The 23661-nt window shown below is 32.1% G+C and overlaps 2 protein-coding genes and 2 long non-coding RNA genes across 4 annotated transcripts; 2 read left to right on the forward strand and 2 right to left on the reverse strand.

Moving 5' to 3' along the window:
- The first annotated feature begins 1640 nt into the window (after positions 1 to 1640).
- Positions 1641 to 11950, forward strand: LOC148578904 (uncharacterized). Its single transcript, XR_015902661.1, has 4 exons — positions 1641 to 1783; positions 2973 to 3072; positions 5420 to 6100; positions 11491 to 11950. It is a non-coding gene; the product is annotated as an uncharacterized LOC148578904 (long non-coding RNA).
- LOC148578905 (uncharacterized) lies at positions 9041 to 11702 on the reverse strand. The gene is made up of 2 exons (XR_015902660.1): positions 11486 to 11702; positions 9041 to 9572 (listed from the first exon to the last, which is right to left on the reverse strand). It is a non-coding gene; the product is annotated as an uncharacterized LOC148578905 (long non-coding RNA).
- A 187-nt stretch (positions 11951 to 12137) lies between the features above and the next one.
- On the reverse strand, positions 12138 to 15092 carry LOC107624279 (pentatricopeptide repeat-containing protein At4g39530-like). The gene is made up of 2 exons (XM_016326766.3): positions 14766 to 15092; positions 12138 to 14675 (listed from the first exon to the last, which is right to left on the reverse strand). Exon 2 carries the CDS (start codon positions 14604 to 14606, stop codon positions 12309 to 12311), a length of 2298 nt encoding a protein of 765 aa, XP_016182252.1. The 5' UTR covers positions 14607 to 14675; positions 14766 to 15092; the 3' UTR covers positions 12138 to 12308.
- A 2717-nt stretch (positions 15093 to 17809) lies between these two features.
- LOC107623358 (arabinosyltransferase XEG113) lies at positions 17810 to 22958 on the forward strand. Its single transcript, XM_016325585.3, has 13 exons — positions 17810 to 18266; positions 19130 to 19426; positions 19562 to 19767; positions 20165 to 20270; positions 20390 to 20646; positions 20737 to 20872; positions 21143 to 21237; positions 21324 to 21377; positions 21588 to 21701; positions 21920 to 22018; positions 22107 to 22226; positions 22328 to 22414; positions 22532 to 22958. The coding sequence occupies exons 1-13, from the start codon at positions 18095 to 18097 to the stop codon at positions 22697 to 22699; spliced, it is 1911 nt and encodes a 636-aa protein (XP_016181071.1). The 5' UTR covers positions 17810 to 18094; the 3' UTR covers positions 22700 to 22958.
- The last annotated feature ends 703 nt before the right edge of the window (positions 22959 to 23661 follow it).

Genomic DNA, 23661 nt, shown 5'->3' on the forward strand with positions numbered 1-23661 from the left:
ACACATTATATGAGTTCAATCAATTACTTTTAAAAAAAATATTAATTAAAAATTAACTTTTTATATTTATTTAATATGTAATTTAGAGTAATGGCCGGTGACGAATTTAAAGCTGTTGTAGATATATATCCTATATTATGATGATCAAATATTTGTAAGATTTTGTAAGTTTGTGTTATATAAATTAAAAGTTCCCATACTGTAGGCTTTATTTTATCTTTTAAAGGATGGGAGAAGTCAAAAAGAGAAGCACAAACAAGTTGCATATATACATGTCTTAGCAAGCACCCTAAAACTGTAACTGAAATGATAGTAGCAAGTGGACCCAAATATGAAATATCCACTACTACTCTAATCATATCATATGATATTGTGATTTTCTAGCTGACAAAAAATCTCCTAAGTTGGAATATAATATTACCATCTCACCACAATGTGTTACGTGCATATTGATAGAATATAAGGAAAGATTGCGAGCTGTGAGCAACAGCGAGACACCTGTACGGACATGACTTATAGTTACTCATGGCCATACACAAAATATTTAGAGAAGATTGTGGTAAGTGCATCAACTTTTAATTCATATAAGGCCACTTGCTAAATTCATCATCGCATCTACTTTTAGTTTATACAAACAGTTTAATGACCCAAAGTTTTTTAACAAATATCTCTTCGTCTTTTATTTTTAAAAAATAAGTGTTAAAAAGATAATTTTATAATAAAAAATTAATTAATATTAGTTGATTATAAATTAATTTTTTTATACTTATATACTTTCTTTTAAAATTATTATATGTACATTTAAAATTCGGCAAAATATAGATACCACTACAAATAGAGAAAATGATTAATTTGATTTTTTTAAATTTTAACCGTGACTCAATTTAATTTTATAAATTAAATTAAATAATAAAATTTAAAATAATATTAATTCTAACTGATTTTTATTATAATAAACCAACTTAATTACACTTAGTTAAAAAAATCTAGATATATAATATTATTCATACGTTAATTATAATAAGAGTAAAGTATCGTTTTTTTTGTCACCAACGTTTGGGGTAAGTCCTATTTGTGTTTCTAACGTTTAAATCGTCCTATTTGTATCCTTAACGTTTATAAAAGTGATTCAATGTTATCCTACTATCAATTATACTAACAAATCAGATTATATTTTTCAATTATTCTAATTTAGATGTATTCATTCTCAATTAGGTCTCACTTGGATGTGGTCGATTTTAATATTATACCCACTATTTGTGTTTAGATTCAATTATGTCACTAGAAAAGTGAATTATGTAAATGTTGTAGAAATTAGTTTCAACATTTGATGAGCTATTTTTCGGAGTAGATCATCGATTCTATCCCAGACATTTGTATTCTAACTTCAAAAAGAGATTTTTAAAACTCAAACTAAAGCGCTCATGATGTGTAATTGACGGCAGAAATCACTCTTACAAACGTTAAAGATACAAATAGAACGATTTAAAGGTTAGGAACACAAATAAAATTTATCCTAAATATTGGGGACAAAAACAATACTTTACTTTTATAATAAAATAGCAATTCAGATATATAACAATCTAAAACTTTACTGAATTTTTGCATTATATAAAAGGTTTACAAATAATATAAAATTTGATTCCTATGATGTTGGGCACATGACTTTCAATCTAACCACCGCCACAAGATAGACATAGCTCACGAGTCAAGATGAATGGTGCGGTGAGGACTCATCTTCAAGCTCGCTTTTTCTTCCTAAATCCATGGTTTTCTTTCTTTGGTAAGTTCTTTGTGGCTTTGGTTATGTTGAATTTCATTTTAACTTTGATTATGTTTGTTGAAGAACAAGAAAATAGGAGTGATAGTGTTTCCCAATTTTTATTTTATTTTTCTAATTAATTAAATTCCGTTACAAGTTGCTCACTAAAAACACTATATATACCTTGCTAATTAAGGGGTTATGATGAGTTTATCTATTTTTTTATTCGGTTTTGGATTTAATGTGTACTTTGTAATTTATAAGTTTCACTTAACTATTTTTTTACATGATAATCTTTTTCATCAAAATTATTTTTTATGCAACAATCGTAATAAAATTAATCAAAAAAATTAATTATTATTATAAAATACATATTAAAATATATAATACATATTTAAAATAAAAATAGGATATATGTGTAAATAACGTTGGATAAGAGAATCTGGTTTATTAATTATTAGTTAATCTTTTTATTTAGTTATATTATTATTATTATTATTATTATTATTATTATTATTATTATAAAGAAAAGCTCATCAACATGGGCCAAGGAAGTAAAGTCCACCGGCATAAACACTGTTTAAACATATCCAAAAAAGTTGTATCCAATCCATATGGTAAAAAATTATAGATATACATACCCATATATATAATATACGTAAAATACATTATATATGTTGATGAAAAAGAAAACATATAATGCATGCATTATCTTAACTATATGTTTATATACGTAGAAACCATAAGATTTTTTTTTTTCTGTTAAGGTAAGCACAACAACTTTAAATGTGTGAAGTGTTATGATATAAATCATTATGATTTGTTATACGATAGAAAAATTTTCAAATTATTCTTTTATTTGTTTATTTAATATAATGAAAAAAAAGTTGCTTCTTATAGTTTTTTTTTTTTTACTTTTAATTCTCAAAGAAATAATTGTTAGATTCCTAATTTATTTATAAAATACATATATTAATTATAATTACAAATTAAGCTATTTCATAATAAATAATTTATATGCAGTGATCTCATTTATTGTCATAAATAGTGAATTAAATAAATTATTATTTTTTTATTTGAAATTAAATGAAAATAAAGCTAGAGATACTATTTTATTTGGGTTTTAGAGTTTAATGGATGTCACACTTAAATATAAATAGTAACTTCAGAATTTTGGTCCTAACAGCTGTATTTATTCTTTTTCTATCAGAGGAGTTACGATTCAACCTTATTAGGGATATATAAAGCTTTGGTCGAAGAAAATTAAAGAATCAAATTCTCTCGATTATGCTCACGATTCACGAATTCAGGTACGCTTCCGCGCTCTCAAGTATCTCTTTCTCAATGATTTAACATGAATAGTCTTGAAGTTAAAAAAATTTAAGAATTTTTAATAATAATTAATTAAAAAAAATAGGGTAATTTCTCCGATCCAGAATTTGAGTTGATGCTGGGGAGGTTCTATATTCCACATTTATTATTATGTGTCACAAAAGTACAGCTTCCATGAATGTGTAAAGGCAATTTAGCCCATCACTACTTCTAGGTCCCATAAAAGATGTGAAGTTGATACTATTTTGTCCTCTCTCCATTTCATGTGCAACTAATAAACCTGGTTCCAGCTATATCACTTTGTTTCTTTCCGTTATGTGAAATAAAACACAGAAAAATGTTAAAACATATTACATATAAATAGAGAAATATGCATCCCACCCACTATTTATATCTAGTAGTTTTCCACTTCATAATTGTGACACTTCAATGGAAATTGACATTCATCATCACCTCAAAGGAAATGATGATGACGATTGTGATGATGTACTTTAATTTGTTGGATTTACTTTCTATCTAAAATGATACTATACATATAATTAAGCTTATTATAATATTGATTTATATACTTAGCATAATTGAATAATTATAACATGAGGACCCATATGTTTATATAAAAAAGGTTTTAAGTAGAAAAAGTTGACATGCCCTACCTTCATGTCTTTTTAATTTGTTGCTTACTACCATCAAAACCAGCTGCCTATGTTACCACTCCAGCAGCAGTAATACAAGTACAAACAAATTAAATCATATAAATCAAACCCACTTGTATATATTTTTATATGTTGTGTGAAGTCATTATATTGTGGATATATATATAGATATAGATATAGATAGCTCTCTCCGTGCAAGCAGGGGAATATTGAAAGGGACCTTATGTCAATTCATGCACATTTAATTTCATATACATGTATCTCTCCATAATATTCAAAAATTTAAAAGTAAAAGTAGTGGGATTTGTATATATCTACTTAGCTATTTAGCATCAAATTATTATTGATATTCAATAAACTTGATATTTGTATAAAAATATAATTGTTACTAATTAATTGCATATTTACATTATTTTTTAATTAATAAAATAAAAAATTTGTGAACCAAGTTGAGTTAGTATAGTAGTTAGCTCACTAGTCCGCTTAAGCAAGTGTCGGGGATTCGAATCCCATCTTGTGCATGCAGCAACAAACCCTTGAAAATTTTGTGTCTAGTATTTATTATAAATAGAAAATGATAAATAGGTCCCTTACCTTTTTGTCCTGCGGACATTTTCGTTCTTGACTATTGAAAAATATTTTTAAGTCCCTGACCTTTACAAAACTTGGACGGATCAGTCCCTGACGGAGACATTTGGACGGATCAGTCCCTGACGGAGACATTTGGACGGATCAGTCCCTAACGGATGTATTTGGACGAAGGGACTGATTCATCCAAATTTTATAAAAGTCAGAGACTTAAAAATATTTTTCAATGGTTAAAAACAAAAATGTTCTGCAAGACAAAAAGTTAGGAGCTATTTATCCTTTTTTCTATTATAAATAAGTGTATAGCTATACAGAGATTGAAACACGCATTGACTAGATGCAAAGCAAAATGAACATATACACTACTTGACTCGAATCTTCCTTCACTACCCTTTACCACTATCCATAATTGTTGGTCCATTCTTGTAGCTTATAGTACCTTTCAATTCTTATGTGAGTGAGTGAGAGAAACTATATATTATATTAGGAAAATTCGTATAGGGTACGGCTTGGTCATGATAATGATTAATGCATATGTCGAATTGTCGATGGTGTAATATGTTATATAAAGTCTATTGAGCTGTAAACTACCCCAAATCTATGATCATAACTATGGGCCAATAAATTAAGGTATTAGCAAAACCAGAAAACAAGTTTTGATGAGATGAGATTAGGGAAAAACCACTCAAACACTAAAACAAGGGGTACGGTCAATTTATTGAAACTTGTTATCAATTGGGATTGCTTGGAATCAGAATTTCATGTTCATGGGGGGTATAATAGTAATTATCAATAGTAACTATTAGAATAACACTTCTTTTTGGCGTCTTAATTAATCTTCTCCGTGTACTAAATTAAATAAATTAAACTAGTTTTTGCTGCCATACATTTGGCATTTCAATAGTCACTAGCTTAGCTTGAATGTGAAAGTTGCTTTCTTATTATTATTAGCTTTATCTTGTTGTGTTTATTTATATTTTGTCCATTATATATATAATTCTTTTACCCTATCAAGGCCCACACTAATATTATTTAGTAATGATTTGCAACATTATGGGGTGTAAACCACTCTTGGTTTTCAAAGCCCACCTTTTTTGTAGGTCTATTATTATTCCATGCATGACATGAGAGATGAGACTGAAACAGCAGTAAGTTAATTAGTTCCAAAATAATGTTTAATTACAATATTTATTTGCCATATGGAATATTATTTGGTATATTATCCTCGTGCACGGGTGTATCAAGTCAATATATATGATAAATTTTTAAAGGTAATGTTAGGTAGACAAAAAAAATAGACAGAACTTGTCTTATTTAGTATTAATTAATTGTCGCATTAATAAATGCTAAATAAGGTAAGTTATGACTGTTTTTTGCTGATTTTCTTTGGTTACCAAACATTTCCGAATTTTTAAATATACAGATATAGGCTAATTTTTTTGGTTATGGAAGAGGAGCAGGTGTTGTGCCGGGTTATAGAATGTGGGGGTGCTACACCGAATTGTGGAAAGGAAGAAATCGGACCCTCCGTTTTGCTTGTATACAAAATTCACATGGGAGAAATCGGACTGTACGATATGTCTTCATTAAAACGGAAGATCCGTTTTTTTTGTTGGTTTTTTTTATTTTTATTTCGTTATACTAGTCGCTGGGTCCGATTTCTGCTTGAGAGGATTTTTTTTTTAATTTACAGGAAATCGGAGGATTCGAATTCCCATCAGCAACTCGCAGAATTCGATTACTGTGTTCCTGACACCACAGTCCGGTAAAGCTCCTCTCCTCTCCATATCTGCGTCCTACACTAACGATCCCTCCATAATAAAATTAATTTGCGTACAGATATATTCGCATAAATGATAGAAATGATTTATTATGAAAAACAAAAAAAAAACGTATAAATATATACGTCATCATTAAAGGTCATGATATATTATTGGTCATTCATGTAATCATGTTCATAGAATTAGTTAAAATTGAATTAACATGTAGATTCTGTTTCTACATCCAATTGTGTTATAATGTTTTTTGGACGTGAAAGAGATCTATTATAAATCTAATATTTTTGAGTTTTAAAAATAAGATTTTTAAGTGGTTTATAAGTGGGAGATATCTTTATAATAAATATAATGTAATACAAGATGCCACCAGTTGTTTAATTAAGCGCTTTAATATTTAATTATTATACCAACAATTCAAGTTGTTAAGATACACACCAACTACAAGACGTATAGTAATAGATTAATTCGACTAATTAATATCTTATATTAATGGAGCATACACGTTTGGATTTTTATAGTATCATATAGTTATGTAATTAGGGCTAGCTACCTTGCATCTTAGTTATTTTATGGTTAAGAGGAGGATAAGAATGATCTCAGATGTTTGAGTTTGAGGTTTCTTTCAGTAATTTTTTATTAGTTTGACTTACAGTTAAATACAATACATGGTAAACAATGTTTTATATGCTTATTATATTTTGTATTTTAACTTGGTATACATTATTTTATTATTTAGTCTTCGTGTATTATATAACTCGGTCGTAATTAAATTATATCTCCATCTGCTCAAATCCATTTATATATGTTAGCCTTATGAGATTTATTTTTTTATAACTCGTTATTTTTTATTGAGAAAGGAAACTGAATAATTACTCCTTAAACGTAGGGATGTCAATGGGGCAGGGCGGGGCGGGGGATGCCTCCCTGCTCCCCATCTCCGCCCTCAGATTTACTCCCCATCCCCGCCCCATTCCCCGTCGTGGGGGAAAATTGCTCCCCATCCCCATTCCCCACGGAGCCCCATTCTCCGCGGGGACCCCATTCCCCATCTACATAATAGTTCTAACTAATTATTAATTTCCATATGAATAGAGTTACAAGTATCTATCTTATACAAAAACTGCAAGATTTTATACAAAAAGTCTAAATAACACGATGGTGACTTCTTTCGAAATAACGCAATAGGGAGACGCAACGACGAGCCAAAGAAAAAAGTAGTGGACGAGGTGGAAGACGCGACAACAAAGTGGAGAATGGACACGACGGCAGTGTTACGAAAAGGAACGCCGCAAATAGAAATTACGACGCAGTAAGGGTAATGGCACGGTGAGGTGTGACGATGCGGTGAGAAGGGTGACGAGGGGGTGGCTGCAGAGAGGTTGGATGGAGTATGGACAGCCTTAGGGATCTCTGAATTGAAGAGAGGTTATGCAAATAAAGATTAGGAGTTTTGGGTTGCTATATATATGTGTGTGTGAGAAATGACTAAAAAACATATATGAGAAATAAACTATTAAGAATAATTCAAGGAATTCATAAATTTCGGGGAATAGTGGGGACGGGGCGGGGATCCCCGCTCGGGTCCCCGCGCCTGCTTCGGGGGAATTTTGTCCCCCATCCCCATCCCCGCGGGGAAAATTCCCCACAATCGGATTCCCATTCGGGGCAGTCCCCGCAGAGATCTCCGCGTCTCGGGGAATTTTGCCATCCCTACTTAAACGTCTAAAATATTACGCACATTAATAGTGATGGTTTATCGGTGGCTAAGAGAAGATGATTGAATCTTAGTCCCTTTTTGTTTAATAACACTTGCTGGCCTTTAAAATTATTTTTGGAGGCTTTTTACTTTTTGTCTCGTATCTAGCTACGAATTTTTTTTTATCTCGTAACCAAAGCAAGAGATATTTTTCAGTTTTATCTCCTATGCAGCAGAAACAGAAATAGAGTAGAAGAGAGAGAGAGAAAATCACACCACGAAGTATCCTGGTTCAACTGCCAAGTGCAATGCAGCCTACATCCAGTCTCCATCATAACAATGATGGAATTTCACTATAATCATCATGATTACATACACCAATTCTCTCTAGAAACTATCATTCCTATCCGGGACAAGTCCAAAATCTAATCTCAATCCTGAACTTGACTTGGTCACTGCCAAGCTTTCAACTGCTAAGTGTTAACCCAACTTGTAAGGGGATTCCCACAGAATCATAAAACACAACACAGATGTACAAATAACCTCTAAGGACATTTATGGCTTTTTTTTTTAAATTTTGCACTCTCTGCCTTTTTTTGCTCTGTGACTTTTTCTTACAAACCTCACTGTTTGCCTTTTTTCATGAGACTCAAGACAGACAAAATTAAACAGAAAAATACAAAATAAAGAACATTGAAGGAGAAGAACTTCTGTTACTTAGGTAGTTATGAGAACTCTGTGCCTTGCACTCTCACTCCTTGCTTCAAGTCCTGGCTGTTCTCCATTATTTATAGAAGGGGAAGCATCCACGGTTGAAATTGTTGAACCAAGCTAAACTTCTTCTTCTTCAAACCAAACCGTTTCGGCCAGAGAGAGAGGAGAGGAAACCGAATGCTATAACCAACATGCAATTACCTCTGTGTCTTCCCTTTGCACCAAGCTCCATCAATCCGGGCCTTCCATCTTGACTTGCACTTCAAGAAAGACTCCTAGCCCTTGATGTATTCTTGATGATGACAGTTTCTTCTACTCTAACTTCTGCCTCATCCTCCACGTAGCTACAGTGGCTACCCCATGTAGTGGTTGAACAAAAACAGAGACAAGCCATCCCTCCAAGGATCTTCTTCCTCTGACCGAAACGATCTTCACCATTTTTGGCATAGAGAGCTTAAGATCACTTCACCATTTTTTACCCATTTTGGCAAAGATCTCAGCCACTCCATACTTCAGATTTTCTTTTTCTTGATGCCATCATCACTATGGCCTTGCAACTAGCTTCTTCCACTTTCTTTTGATAGCTTAAAATTTCTTCCATAGTTGCTGAAGTGACCGAAACTAGAGGAGAGAAGAGAGAGAGTAGAAAGAAAAATATTCAATAGATTTGAACAAATGAATTAAAATGAATCAATTTTACTTCCCTCTTACTTTAGGTAGCGTGTAGCACTAATGATAGCAATAAAATCAATTGCTATTTTCTCTCTCATGATTTCAATGCAATTAAAGCAAGTTAATTGAATTTGAAATCCATCACAAATTGAAAGTGGGATCCGTTGAAAGCATGGAACTTTGCTTTCTTTCAATATCGGTTTCGGACCAAGCTTTGGTCTAATAACAAAGATTTAAATGAGCTTGTTTCAACAATATACTGGCCCAACTAACAAAAGCTTGCTTCAGCCATAATAATTAAATCAATTTGTTCCAACTTCCAAGGCTGAATTTCTTTATCATATCGGGCTTGCTATTTTTCGGCCCAATAGCAAAATCTGCACAGCAAAATTATTTAATTAACACATATGAACCAAAATCAAATTAATAATTTTATAATTAATCATATTAATAATGTTTAGTCATCACTATATTAATTTTGAGTTTTACAAACTCATCAAATATGTAATAAAATAAAATGTCTAATTATTTCTTTGTGTTTTCAAATTTTAAATGATTTAATTTCTTTCTCAATTTTTTAAAAATGAAGGGACCAATTTTTCATTTACCAAAAAAAATGGAGATTAACTTACTATTTTATTTTATTATGAATGAATGTGTTGGATATATTCGAATAAAGTTTAAGAACTATAATATAACTTGTCAATTCCTTTTTTTTCCAAAGACTTATTTATCCATATCAAAATTCTTCAAAGACCATCATTTAGGTTTACAAAAGAAGAAATCCTATCTCGATATACTAAATAGAAAATATAAATAACAAAAATCTGTATACACTGAATTATGGACTTAATTGTGACAACTTATACTTGTGACATCAGCTAAATATATATGAGGATTGAGGAACCACAATTTGATCCATGTTGTTCCTATTTTATATTTTCTTTTGATGACAACAACTTCCCACTTGGAAATAAAATGCTAAACAATTATTTTCATTATTTGGAGGCTAGCTAGGCGAGTAGTTATATTATATATATAGAAAGGTACGTATTTTTTAGAATTTATGACAAAAAGTTTGAATGCGCAAGTGGTTGATTATGGCCTTTGCCTTTGAAATTTTAAAACCGTCTTCTGGGAAGCCCGACAAGATGGGAAGACTTTATGATAATTATATAACATGATTTCTTGTATTTATGTGATTGGTCCATCCATCAATTCAAAAACATTGGATTGTTGTATCCATTATTATGTTATGGCTCGACTTGCAACTTTGCTTTTGACTTGGGTGACAATTAATGTATAGCACCTAACTTAGTAGAATTACATACACGACTAATACTTGTACTATACAAGGAATCAACACTGTTTAGACAACATGAACAAGACATAGATTCGGTAACCTTAGCTTAACCCCCAAGTGCTAGAGAACAAATAAGGTGGAAACTCAAGTGCAGTCGACTTTAGGCGAAGTTGATAGCTGAGAACCGTTAGATGGTTTGACTGATTTGACTAAATTTTCATCTAACGGCTCTCAATTATCAACTTTACGTGAAGTCGACTGCACCTGAGTTTACACCAACAAATAAATATCGAATATGACAAAGAGAGAGGTTAATCAGTTAATAAGTGTTAAGTGATCAGCTAATAAGAATTAGTTAATAACCAAAGCACATGCAAAAAATAGTAATATTTCAATCAAACAAAAACAGATAATCATCTGAAAAGTAAAAAAAATAAATAAATAAAATAAAACAAAGCACATACAAAAATGATAAACGAAATTAGAAAATCATTCATGCACATTCAAAAGTCATGAACAAAATTTGGAAAAAAGAATGAGCAATGAGTGAGGGAAAAGAATGGGAGAGTGTAGTACATCCAAAAAAAGAAGAAACAAGAAAGAGTGTAGTTTTTTTTAGTGTAAATTGAATGTAGAGAAAATTTTGAGTGTTATTAGAGAATGTTATTTAGAGATTCTATTTTTTTATTTTGATTTTGAAACTGGTAAGGGAGATGAACACTGAATAAATTCAAATTTTTGTGATTTTAAACAAGTGAAAAAAGTGTGAGACATTAAATTTGGATGTGTTTCTATTAACTGAATAATAATTACCTAGCACTAGCAGCACTATAACTCATATGTATTACATAGCAATTTTAATCTAAAACTTGTGTTTACAAAACTTATAAAGGGTGTAATTAATTCACATGAACCAATTAAGTGAATTAACATTATTTATATGCACTTTACACTTTAAACTTCTGAAAATGTACATTGATCTTGTACCTCAGATGATTGCAAGAATCTTCAAGAACTTTGGCTAGAAGGGTTCTTGAATTGCGAGTAGTATGGAGATCTTCACCACAAAGCTCACCGGACCATGTTGAAACCAGGGCCTTGAAGTTAAAGAAACTCAAATTGTTGAGAAAAGAGGAGGAAGATGAGGGAGAGTGAATATTAGAGAAGGGGGAAGAAGAATACAATCATCCAGAGGGTGATCCTCACTCTGCATCTAGTATGAGTTTTGCTTATATACTAGTCAGCTAACCACTATAACTAACTTGCCACTTGTGGTAAAACATATACTTTATTTCTTATTTTTTTGTGTTATTTCACTTCAAATCTTTGGTTAATAAAATTAGGTACAAAAACATGATAGCTTATTACTTATATCATTGGAAGTGATAAACTTTTGTATGTGTTATATCTATTGATGAAAATATGAGATAACAAGTTCAATTTTTCCTTTAATTAATTTCGTCATAGAAACATTTTCCTTTTTCTAAAATACTATTTATGTAGAGGAGTGTTAGGAGGTCAGCAATTTTTGTGTTTTGTAACCATCAATAGTGTTTTTAATGATGTGAGATTACATCAAATGGTGAAAAATCACTCACTTTTCTTTTAATGGTTAAGTACTGGCCACAAAACACAAAAGTTGCTGGTTCCTAAACTTCCTCATTTATGTATTATAATGTGATTCCCCTTTTTTTTTTATAAAAAAAAAAAAGAAAAATCTTTTTGTTATAAATTTACATTAGCTATCATCATAAAATAAAATGCATCTTTCTATACAATTAAAAATATGTGGGTAGGATGTAAATGATCCTCAGACTAACCAACTATTTCCTGGATCTTTCCTCACATGACTCTTGGCCATTTTCTCCCTCCATTTAAGGGCTTCTTCCCATTTTCCCTCTGCACTATAAATGTTTGAAAGTAGAACATACGAAGCATGATGGCTGGGATTTAATTCTATCATCTTCAGAGCAGATTTTTCTCCAATCTTTGTGTTATTATGATTGCTACATGCACTCAGTAGTGTTCTCCATGATGCTTCACTTCCATCCCTTTTCACTATTTCGTAAGCTTCCTCTAGCCTCCCTGCCCTACCATAGGCATCAATTAGGCACGAGTAATGCTCGGATTCTGGCTTAATCTTGTATCTATGAAGCATCAATGTAAAGAAATTCGAAATATCTTCAACATAACCGCCATGACTACAAGCTGAAAACAGAGCTAAGAAAGTTACACGGTTAGGCGTCAAGCCATTCTTCTCCAACATACTGAAAACTTTTATGGCTTCCAATGCTTTTCCATGATGTGCATATCCGCATATCATGGCGTTATAAATTACTTCATTCGCCTGTTGTTGTTCAACGAAAACTTTCTTTGAGTCCTCCATGTTTCCGTATTTAGCATACATATCTATAATGGAACTTGCAACATAGACATCTTGGTTGTAACCAGACTTGATGGCAAAAGCATGGAATTGTTTTCCCACATCTATTGCTGAAAGCTGCGAACAAGCTGAGATGCATAAAGGAAGGCTATAACTGGTGAAAGTGATTCCATCGGCTAACATCTCTTTGCATAGCTCTAATGCTTCAAATTCCATCTCATTTTGTTTACAAGTTCCAATTATAGAACTCCAAGAACTATCATCTTTATGAACAATGTCAAGAAAAGCTTTGTAGGCATCATCCACTTGTTTACACTCAGAGTACATGTGGACTAATGCATTGCCAACCAAAGTAAGATGACTTATACTTGATTTCACTATAAGTGAATGGATTTGTTGACCAGCAGTTAACTCCGGTTTATTCTTGCAAGACTTCAGAACAGCAACTAGAGTGGCACCTTGAATTTGCAAAGATGTAGTTCTTCGAAGTTCTTGAAATAGTTGCATGGAGAGATCAGATCCCATCTCCAGCTGAGCATAAGTCAAGATCATAGAGTTCCATGCTACAATATCTTTATCATCAATCCTTCTAAACAACTTTTCTGCATCTGCTCGTTCACCAAAACTGCAATAGAGAGACAACAACACACTTGCTATAAAGCAATTGTTTTGATGCCCATATTTTATCATTTGGCCATGCACTTGAACTCCAGTGTTCAAGTCCTCTAATTCAAAACAGGCTTTTAAAGTACTTGATAACACATGCTGCTCAAGCTTCATCCTCTGTCTACATAAATCCTTGAAGATATTCACAGCTTCCTCGCCTCTATTGTTCTTGGTATAGGCTGTAATGATCGAATTACAGAGAAAACTATCCTTTTCCTCCATGTAGTCAAAGATTTTCCTGCAAGAATCTATGTCCCTAAATTCAGCATACAAGTCAACCAGAGTACTGCCAATCACCATATCAACTTCGGCACCAAACTTAAACACCAGCCCATGAACTCCCCTAACTTGGTCCAACGAAGAACAACACTTGAACAAGCCAATAAAAGTGCTGTGATCAGGTCTCAAGAAGTGAACCTCCCTCATTTCACTAAACAACCTCTTCACCACACCAAATTTACCAACTTGAGCAAATCCAGAAACCATGACATTCCAAGCAACAAGGTCCCTCTCCAACAATTCATGAAAGACACAACAAGCACTTTCAAGATCGCTGTCACTGCTAAAGTACATATACATAAGAGAGCTCCCAGCAAACTTGTCCCTCTCAAGGCCACACCGAACCAACAAACCATGAAGCTGCAAACCAACATCCCTCAAACCAGGATCAGCACAAGCGCGGAGCAGTGCAGATAACGTGTACTCATTGGGACTCTCACCAACCTCACGCATGTGATTAAACATGTCAAAGGCTTTTGGGAGATACCCATTTCTAAGATTTGCAGAAATTAATGTTGTCCAGGTAACAACGTTCTTGTGGGGCATTTGGTCGAACAGATGGTGGGTATAGCTGAATTGGCCACATTTTGAATAAAGGCTTAAAAGGTTATTTGCCAAATGCGTCTGCGAGATGCATTGGGTGACTACAAGCTTTGCATGAATTTGTTTGCACTCTGCGAGCGTTGTGGGGTTTGAAGACTTGGCCAATGACAGAAAAAACTGGTGAAGAAGATGAATGGATTTAGTTGGCACACGATGATGGTCAAATAGCACATGCATTGGCCTTTGGACAATTCATCCAAATTTCCACTAAATCAAATTGGTCCCCTAATCACCTGAATATGTGATCTGCATGACAATTAGTTGTGAAGTTAAACATGTAATAATACTCCATCCAATGAATTGGCAACCAAACAAAACATGAAAAAGTAATAGTACCTTCAAAGCATTCAAATTTCAGAATGGCCTTAGCTGTTTGGGGATCTGCCCATCTGGCATCTCAATTTCCATTCAAGAACAATCGGTAACAGCAATGACAGCTAGATTTCAACGGTGCTTGAAATTTTGTCACAGCTCACAAATTTCATGCACCAAAAAGCAAAAGAATTACATTATCAATCGAATAAAAAAAATGAACACGAACAACCAAAAGCAAAGTTGAACGAGAAATAACTGGAACGTACTGAGAGGAGAAGAAGAAGGAGGTGGGGATTGGTGGCGAGGTTCACCGGAGAAGAAAGTGAGGAAGTGTTTGTTTTTTGGAGTGAGTGTTTTGGGCTTAAAAACTGTTTTGGGCTTAAAAACTGTTTTGGGCTCTGCTTATGAAGCCCAATGTAGTTCTTTTTTTGACACAAGTGTGATGTAGTAAAGGCCAAAAAAAAAGTGTGATGTAGTAATAGATATGATAGCAGACAATATTGTAGTTCTACATCTGAAGAAAGAAATGATAAATAGATCATATAGTTTGATTTAATAAGGTTAGTAACCTTTCCAATGAAAATGAGTTTTGTTTGCATTTAACTAAGAATTTAATTTTCAATTACATATTATATTAGCATGTGTCTCACGATAAAACGGTGTAAAAACCACGAAAAAGTCAAATAAATTATTAAATTATACTCTATTCTATCCCTAATTAATCTCTATTAATTGTATACATGTTACTTGAACCAAGCCACTAATAAAAACTCTTGACTTTTTTATGTTGACATGTAACACCTTAATACCTAACAATTTAGTCGCATTCTCAAAATGGGAACCATTCTATAACAATTAATTAAGTATTAAGTGTTTGGAATTGGTGACAAGTTGCAAATTCTTTTCTGCATTCCAGCTCTAATTTGAATGTAATGTGATCATGTATACAATGAAAGCCACGTGTACCTTGGTTTGGATTTTAATTTTTTATTATTTGTGTGTTTGGATTATAAACGCGAATTTATATAAAATTAATTTTATAAACTTAATTTTAATAAAAAATAAGTTTGTATTAATTAAGGTGATTTATGTTAGGTAATTTTTATATCAAAATAGATTATAATAAAATAAATATTGTTTGGATTCCATTTCTTAAAATAACTTTAAGATAAAAAAAATTACTAAAATAGACATCAACTTAAATAATTTGCATATATTATCTTATCATTTTAATTTAGATATTTAAATAGATCTTATTAATTAATTTTATAATAAAAATAATATTTATATACTAAAACAAAAATAACATATAAAAATTGGTAAAATATATTTTTAATTAAAACTAACAAAATATAAATTTTAGAGAGTATTAAACATAATAAAAAAATTAATTATTTATCTTGGTAGTGATTGAAATAAATCAAAAAAATGTTGATAATATTTTTTATATAGTATATTTTTAATATCTTAATATTATTTTTTAGTATGCTATAATTATTATTATTATTATTATTATTATTATTATTATTATTATTATTTATAATTAATTGTTGTTTAATTTACTTTATCTAATAGGATCAATAAATCATATTACAAAAAGATAATAAAAATAATACAAAAAAATTACAATTATAAAAAAGATAATAAAAAAATACAAAAAATCATAATTATAAAAGTATATAATATCAAATAAATAATTAATAAAAAAATAATAAATAATAAAAAAAGAGAGTTCATATAAACAAAAATAATAAGAATTTTATGAATAATATAATATCATGTATAAAGGATAAAGTTGGTAAAAGATAAATAAAAATTAAATATTAATAACTAAAAGCCTGTTGGTAAAATATAAAAAGATGTGATAAAATAACTTATTTATAAACTTCTAAATAGCTTTTTAGAAAGTTACAATTTAATTTTAAAAATTATATCAAACATTAATACTACTACTTTTCAAAAATTAAAAGTTTAAAAAAGCTATTTTTAAAACTTCTCAAACTGCCAAAGTCATTTTAAATCATTTTAAATACAGAATCACTTCTACATTCGTGAATAAAAAATTATCAAATCAAAAATTGAAATTTTCAAAAAAAAGTTAAAACGTACTTTTTTTTCTTCTAACAAGTTTGCCAAATCTATTCATAGAGATAGTTAGGTAAATTTTACCATGCGAAGAATTTTCACGAGCTATAACCTATTGCAGTAAGTCACCACAGAAAAAAACTTATTGCAGTAGACTTTAATTTTAATTTAATTTAATCGATCATCACTGAACATGTCTCTTGCATTTGATTTTACAGTGCTGAATTGATATATTATATAATGGAAAAGTCTAGGGGCCAGCAGTTTTGTTGAATTTTGGCCAGCATATAACCAGCAGATAAAGGTGAGTCATTGGATGAAATCTCACACCAATCTCACACCATTAGATCATCATTGATGGCTATTTGATGGCTACCAATCACAAAAGTTGCTGGCCCCTAGCATTGCTCTTATATAATTACATCTTCGAAAATGATACAGGTTGCCGTTCCTCTCATGCATTACAAAGGGATGTTACTTATATGCTATGACTTATCATTATTTTAATTTTTTTGGTATACTTTGTTTTATTATTTATTATTTATTATACAGTTTCATCTTTCATGTTTCTTCAGATCTAGATTCTAGACCACCGGAAAAGATGGCATCATTTTTAAATAAATTAATTTAATTTAAGGGTGTAATATCCAAAATCCAATCAAAGAGAAAGAAAAATACAAAGTTAAAATCCAAGAATAAGCAAGTCTCTCTCAACTAAAGTTGAAAAAAATTAATATAATTATATGCATATTTAAATATATTACATTAATCAATACAAATTAATAGATAAATTTTTATTTATTCAATAAAAAATAAATAAAATAAATTCTTTAAATCTATTAAAAATTTTTAATTTTCTTAAAAAATACTTTATCCTAAATATATCGATAAATATTGATTTTAAATTAGTAAGCAGGTATTAAAATTATTAATTTTTTTCATTTATTAAATTAGTAAGGATATATAATATATTGTTGTTTATTTGGGCATAGTCATGGTTGAGCAAAACTGATTCGTTGACCAAACCCCGCGCATCATCGATACCAACACCCATAAAAAAATTTGGAAACTTTTCAATCTCATTTGCTTCTTCCAATCACCAAAACCCAAATCTCGATTCTGGGTTCTGGGTTCTGGTCTCTTCACTCAATGAAATGAAGCTAGAAACAAAAACACGAACATGAACCAATGATGCTGATTATGTGTTTGATACAACAAAGTTAGCAGTGGTTCCTGTTCTTCAATTTGCGACAAAGGTTACAGTAATGGCGTGGAGAAATGGGTGTGAGGAAGTGGCCCAATCGAAGCCTCTGTTCCTCACGATCTACACCGTTGTCATCATTGGAATCGTTGTTTCCTTCTTCTATGTCTTCTCTGCAATTTACTCTTCCAACAACTTGCTCTCTTCACCTTCCACTGTTTCTTCTTCCTTCTCTCGTGAGTTCCTTTCTTACTTCTTTTACTTCTGCTGCTGTTACTCTTCCTTTTACTGTTTCTCTATGCATTCTCGATCATGTGTGTCTTTTGCTTTCTCAATAAAGGTGTGTTTGTCTCAGCTTATTTCGCCGGAAAAACACTTTTTTTTTTAAGCTGAAGAAAGAGAGTAGATTATCATAGAAATCAGTTTTCAGTTTTTTTCTTCAATTATGTAGAAGATTTCTGAAGTAAAATCTCTTTTATGCCTCTCTAAAAATCATGCCTTTGCTTGTTGCCCTGCAAGGACTTGAAAGTTTTGGCTTGAATCTGATGTACCCTTCTGAATTTTAGGACTGTAACAATGTTGCTGTGTGCTCATCATAGTGTAGAGTGTTCTTATTGTTGGAAGTCATTTTTCTGTTATCTATTGTTGACTTGTTGTATGCATAACAATTGCAGCTTTTTGTGGCTGTGCTCGGTAGTTTTAGCTTAAATATAGTATACCCTTTTAGCATGAAAATTCATTCTTCCCGTAAAGAAGGTTTGTTTCGTGTTAATGGGAAAGGCTACACCCCCTACATTGTGTAGTGTTCTTCTGGAAGAGCTTACTTATTGTTCAAAAAGACAAAGATGATCAAATCTATCACCTCTTTAGGCTCCGATTTGCATTTTTGTGCACAACAAACAACGTTTTTCATTATAGTTCATCATTGCAATTATAGTCTGTGCACTTCTTTTAGTTGAGTTGTCTATGTTTGCTAGTAACTTAGTAACCTTCCTATTTTTGTTAATGGTGTATTGTATAAGACACTTGTGACTTCTAGCCTTGTTTTTCTTCCATCATGTTTTCAAAGGATTTTGAAAGTTATTTCTTACTTTTCCAGATGATAATCAGCCTCCTAGGGATCAAACACTCAACATTTCCCAGCCAGAAGTGATTCATAATGTGCCCCCACCTTCTCTGGAGCCTCAAAATGCATCGACAAAGTCTCTATGGGATGTTCCTCCACTCGACAAAAAGATGCCCGCTTTGGAGACTTTCCGACTGACCAAAGAGCTGGTTCAGCAAAGGGTGAAAGATAATGTTGTAATAGTGACCTTTGGTAACTATGCATTCATGGATTTTATTCTGACTTGGGTGAAACAATTGACAGATATGGAAGTCACTAATTTTCTTGTTGGTGAGCCATTCAAGCCTTATTTTGTTTTCTCATGCTCCTTGCTTAGATGTGCAGTGATGCCTTGCGAGAAATGCATTTCTGGTATTTACACCATCAATTGATCCTTGTAAAATGTGTTTGATATCTATTCTTCAGGTGCGATGGACACCAAATTATTGGAGGCACTATATTGGAAAGGGGTGCCAGTTTTTGACATGGGCAGCCATATGAGCACAGTGGATGTTGGCTGGGGGTCTCCAACATTTCATAAAATGGGAAGAGAAAAAGTTATTCTAATAGATGCCATACTTCCTTTTGGTTTCGAGCTGTTGATGTGCGATACCGACATGGTTTGGATGCAGGTGATCTTCATTTTTACTTATATGTTTCTGTAGTCATTCCCTTTTGAATAATATTTCAATTCCAAAAGAAGTAAAATTTGTATTGGCTACAATGTTTTCCTTTCATCTACTTTGTATGCAATGACAGAGGTTTCATTCAGTTTCTTTTCCAGGTTGCTATAGCATTTATCCAGTCCCTCATTCTTCCCTGATCCATTTTATCTTGTTTAATCTCTTTTCTTTACTTTTCTGTTGTCATTATTATTATTATTATTATTATTATTATTATTATTATTATTATTATTATTATTATTATTATTATTATTATTATTATTTCTTATCTGTTGCATTTATTATGCACAATCTGGTATGCTACTCTTTGATAACTTATACATTCAATTATGCACTCATAAAACAGAACCCGCTTCCATATCTTGCTCGCTATCCAGAAGCAGATGTTTTGACTTCAAGTGATCAGTTAATACCAACAGTTGTTGATGATAGTCTCGAAGTTTGGAATGAAGGTGAAAATGATATGTTGCTGAGCACTTAATTGTCATGATTTTAATTGTGCATGCTTTTTCTCATGTTTAGTTGTTTTCAATACTCTATATTGATGATATTGTCTATCACCTTTGAATAGTTAGTGGAGCCTACAACATAGGAATTTTCCATTGGAGACCCTCAGAGTCGTCAAAAAAGCTGGCAAAGCAATGGAAAGAAATGCTTCTAGCTGATGACAAGATATGGGATCAGAATGGCTTTAATGATATCGTACGCAAAAGCCTAGGACCATCCGTTGGTGATGACAGTGGACTTGTTTATGCATTTGATGGAAATCTGAAGCTGGGAATTTTGCCTGCAAGTATTTTCTGTAGTGGCCATACATATTTTGTCCAGGTAGGAAGCAGTATGATACATACATACATACATACATAAGTATAATTTTTCTCTTTCCTTCGTTTATGTACTCCACAATTTGTACTGCAGGCTATGTATCAGCAGCTAAGGTTGAAGCCTTATGCTGTGCACACAACATTTCAATATGGAGGCACTGAAGGAAAGCGTCACCGACTGCGAGAAGCCATGCTTTTCCATGATCCACCGGAATACTATAATCCTCCAGGTACTCAGTTGCTTTTGCTCCATAACTTTGGGTTCACTGATCATTAACTTAATTGTATTCTTTTAATCAACAACAACAAAGCCTTATACCACCTGGTGGGGGTTGGCTGCATGAATTAATCGATATCATTGCACCTTTTAATTTTATTCTAAGTTCTTCTGATGCCAAAAATTAGAAGTTGTCACTCTAGTGTGTCAACTGATCAGTGAATTTTTATGATTTAAGTTCTGAGATATTGCTACAACCTAACTTTTAGAAGAACTTTTGCAGGGGGCTTCTTGTCATTTAAGCCATTTATCCCAAAAGGCTTGTTGTTAAGTGGAGAACATAATGTTGAATCACATTTTGCCCTTGTTAATTACCAAGTATGTATGTATCGACCTGATCCTTTTAATGTTTAGGGAAATAATGTTATAACATTCTAATATTTATGGTTCACGATTTTTCGCAGATCAAACAGATTAGGACTGCACTTGCAATTGCTTCCCTTTTGAACAGAACACTGGTAAAAACTGATTTCTTGGATCATACACTCATTGTGTTCATGTTGAATTGTAACTTCTCATCATGGATGCCCATTGTTTTTTGGCTTAATACTATTAACACAGTTCTCATTACTGATACGTTTGTTAGCCATGTACCTTCTTTCATACCGTAACATGCTAAAATGGTTTCAATATATTTATCCTAAAGTTGGATCTTTGTGTCTGTTTAGGTCATGCCTCCACTATGGTGCAGGATTGATAGGCTATGGTATCCTCATCCCGGCGTTTTAGAAGGGACTTTGACTAGGCAACCTTTTCTCTGTCCTTTGGATCATGTATTTGAGGTATTTCCTATTCAAGTGATCTCTTTTCATTTTCTCTTTTACATCATTTGATATCAATGCTTTTGGATCCAAGTTTGAGTCAGTGTAAGCTTGATACACCCGTAACATTTTATTGAAACAAGTGTATATTTAATATGGTTTTAAATTTCGTATCTTGGATTTTTAAAATATTTTATCATCACTGCCGTATGCTTCTTATTAAATGCAATACATTGCAGGTGAATGTTATGTTGAAAAAACTCCCAGAAGAAGAGTTTGGCCCTGAAATAGCTATTAGAGAATACTCAATAATTGATAATCCTTCTCTGCCATCGGAGGTGAATCAATGTTAACTGCAAACAATTCTGAGTAATGATTCTTTTTTGTTGATTATTAAAAGTCATTTCCTTTGGTTACTGAGTTCAGGTTAAAAATTCATGGCTTGATGTTCAACTCTGCAAAGAAGGAACCCCTGATTGTGATGCATCAGATAATACCACCCTTGGGGGATTTCTCAAGTTTCCAAAACATAGCAATGAAGAGACGGTATTCGATATTCTTATTCTGCACCAGCTTTATATATATAGATATACTTTGTTTATGAAATGCAGATACTTAACATGGTTTTGCTCTACTTGCATTTGCAGTTTATGAAAATTTTCTCACCATTCAAGGATGTCAAAGTTATCAAGTTCTCTTCAGTGCAAGATGCTTTCACAGGTTTCACTAACAAGGTAAGGCCATGTTTTGCTTCTTGAATATGAAATTTTACTTTGAGTTAGCTTCAAAGATACAAAGAAAAATAGTTACCATGTTCTGAACTTCGGATACCATGCTTCTATGTTTTCTAGGAAAGGGAAGAGAAATTCAGAAACCGTGTCAAGCGATACGTAGGCATATGGTGCTGCGTGCTTGATCATGATCCCGGTCACATATATTACGATATGTACTGGGATGAGAAACCTGGATGGAAAGCAATTCCCCCTCAAACACCAGAGGACGATCATCCACCTTGGTGAAGATCAAATTCATTGATATACTGAGGGGAGTAAGAGACCCAAGTGCAAAGTTGGTTTAGTTTCTAACCGTGATTGTGAAGGCCAACAATGTATACTTTACAAAAGCAAAGTAAGATTTGTATCCATATTGAGGATGTAAGTTATTATAGAGGAATTAGCAAACAATTGGATCTTGTGTAGCAATTGAGGAAATTTTTGTCCTTTTATCAAATTATATTAGCATTGCGGACTAGAGAAATGGAAGCCTGCAATTTGGATTTGTGAGGTGCACTCATTTACCCTTTTGATTTCTTTAAATTGCATACTTGTGATTATAATATTTGACAAGTAAATCCTCGTAATAGTTCCTGAAATTCAAACGATTACTCAATTTGGTCCTCCTGATTCCAATTTCACTATGGTAGTTTCCTAAATCGAGCTCTAGACATCATAATGGTCCCTGGACTCTTTTCTGGTGCGAAGTTACCAATGGAGTGCCATATTATCATTGCAATTACTGATTCAGTATCGGAAAGGAGTCCAGGAACCATCATGGTGCCTGAAATTCGATCTAGGAGACCACTATAATGACCACTGTAATGAAATTAAAATTTGAGAAACCAAATTAGATAATCGACTGAATTTCAAAGACCACTATAAAAATTTACTCTATATTAGAGACGTTGAATTTTATCACATGATATTTAGGAGTTAAATATGTTAGTTTTTAGTTCCTATTTTCTTTTCCGAGAGATATTTTGGTATAGAAAAGTTTCAAATATTTGTTTCAGTTCTTACAATTAGTTTGATACTCGTGGTTGTGGCAAACAAAATTTCAGCTCAAACACCTCACTTGGTGATTTGCCTTTGCCTCATCAATATATAAACGATGCAACTAAGAATAGGAAAACCAAAATATTGACCCAACTTTGTTACAACCTTTTTTTAAGAATTTTTTTTCCTCCCTTTTGAGATTTGATATA

Source organism: Arachis ipaensis, chromosome B10 (assembly GCF_059453495.1).
Source record: "Arachis ipaensis isolate K30076 ecotype BB chromosome B10, ASM5945349v1, whole genome shotgun sequence".
Classification (NCBI taxonomy): Eukaryota; Viridiplantae; Streptophyta; class Magnoliopsida; order Fabales; family Fabaceae; genus Arachis; species Arachis ipaensis.

What these genes read in the sequence shown, in the direction of transcription:
- LOC107624279 (XM_016326766.3), bottom strand. Translation starts at nt 14,606, where the DNA reads ATGCATGTGCTATTTGACCATCATCGTGTGCCAACTAAATCCATTCAT.
- LOC107623358 (XM_016325585.3), top strand. Translation starts at nt 18,095, where the DNA reads ATGGCGTGGAGAAATGGGTGTGAGGAAGTGGCCCAATCGAAGCCTCTG. An exon ending in TCTCGAAGTTTGGAATGAAG is followed by an intron (nt 20,271 to 20,389) that starts GTGAAAATGATA and finishes ACCTTTGAATAG; the next exon opens with TTAGTGGAGCCTACAACATA. An exon ending in CTTTGGATCATGTATTTGAG is followed by an intron (nt 21,702 to 21,919) that starts GTATTTCCTATT and finishes AATACATTGCAG; the next exon opens with GTGAATGTTATGTTGAAAAA.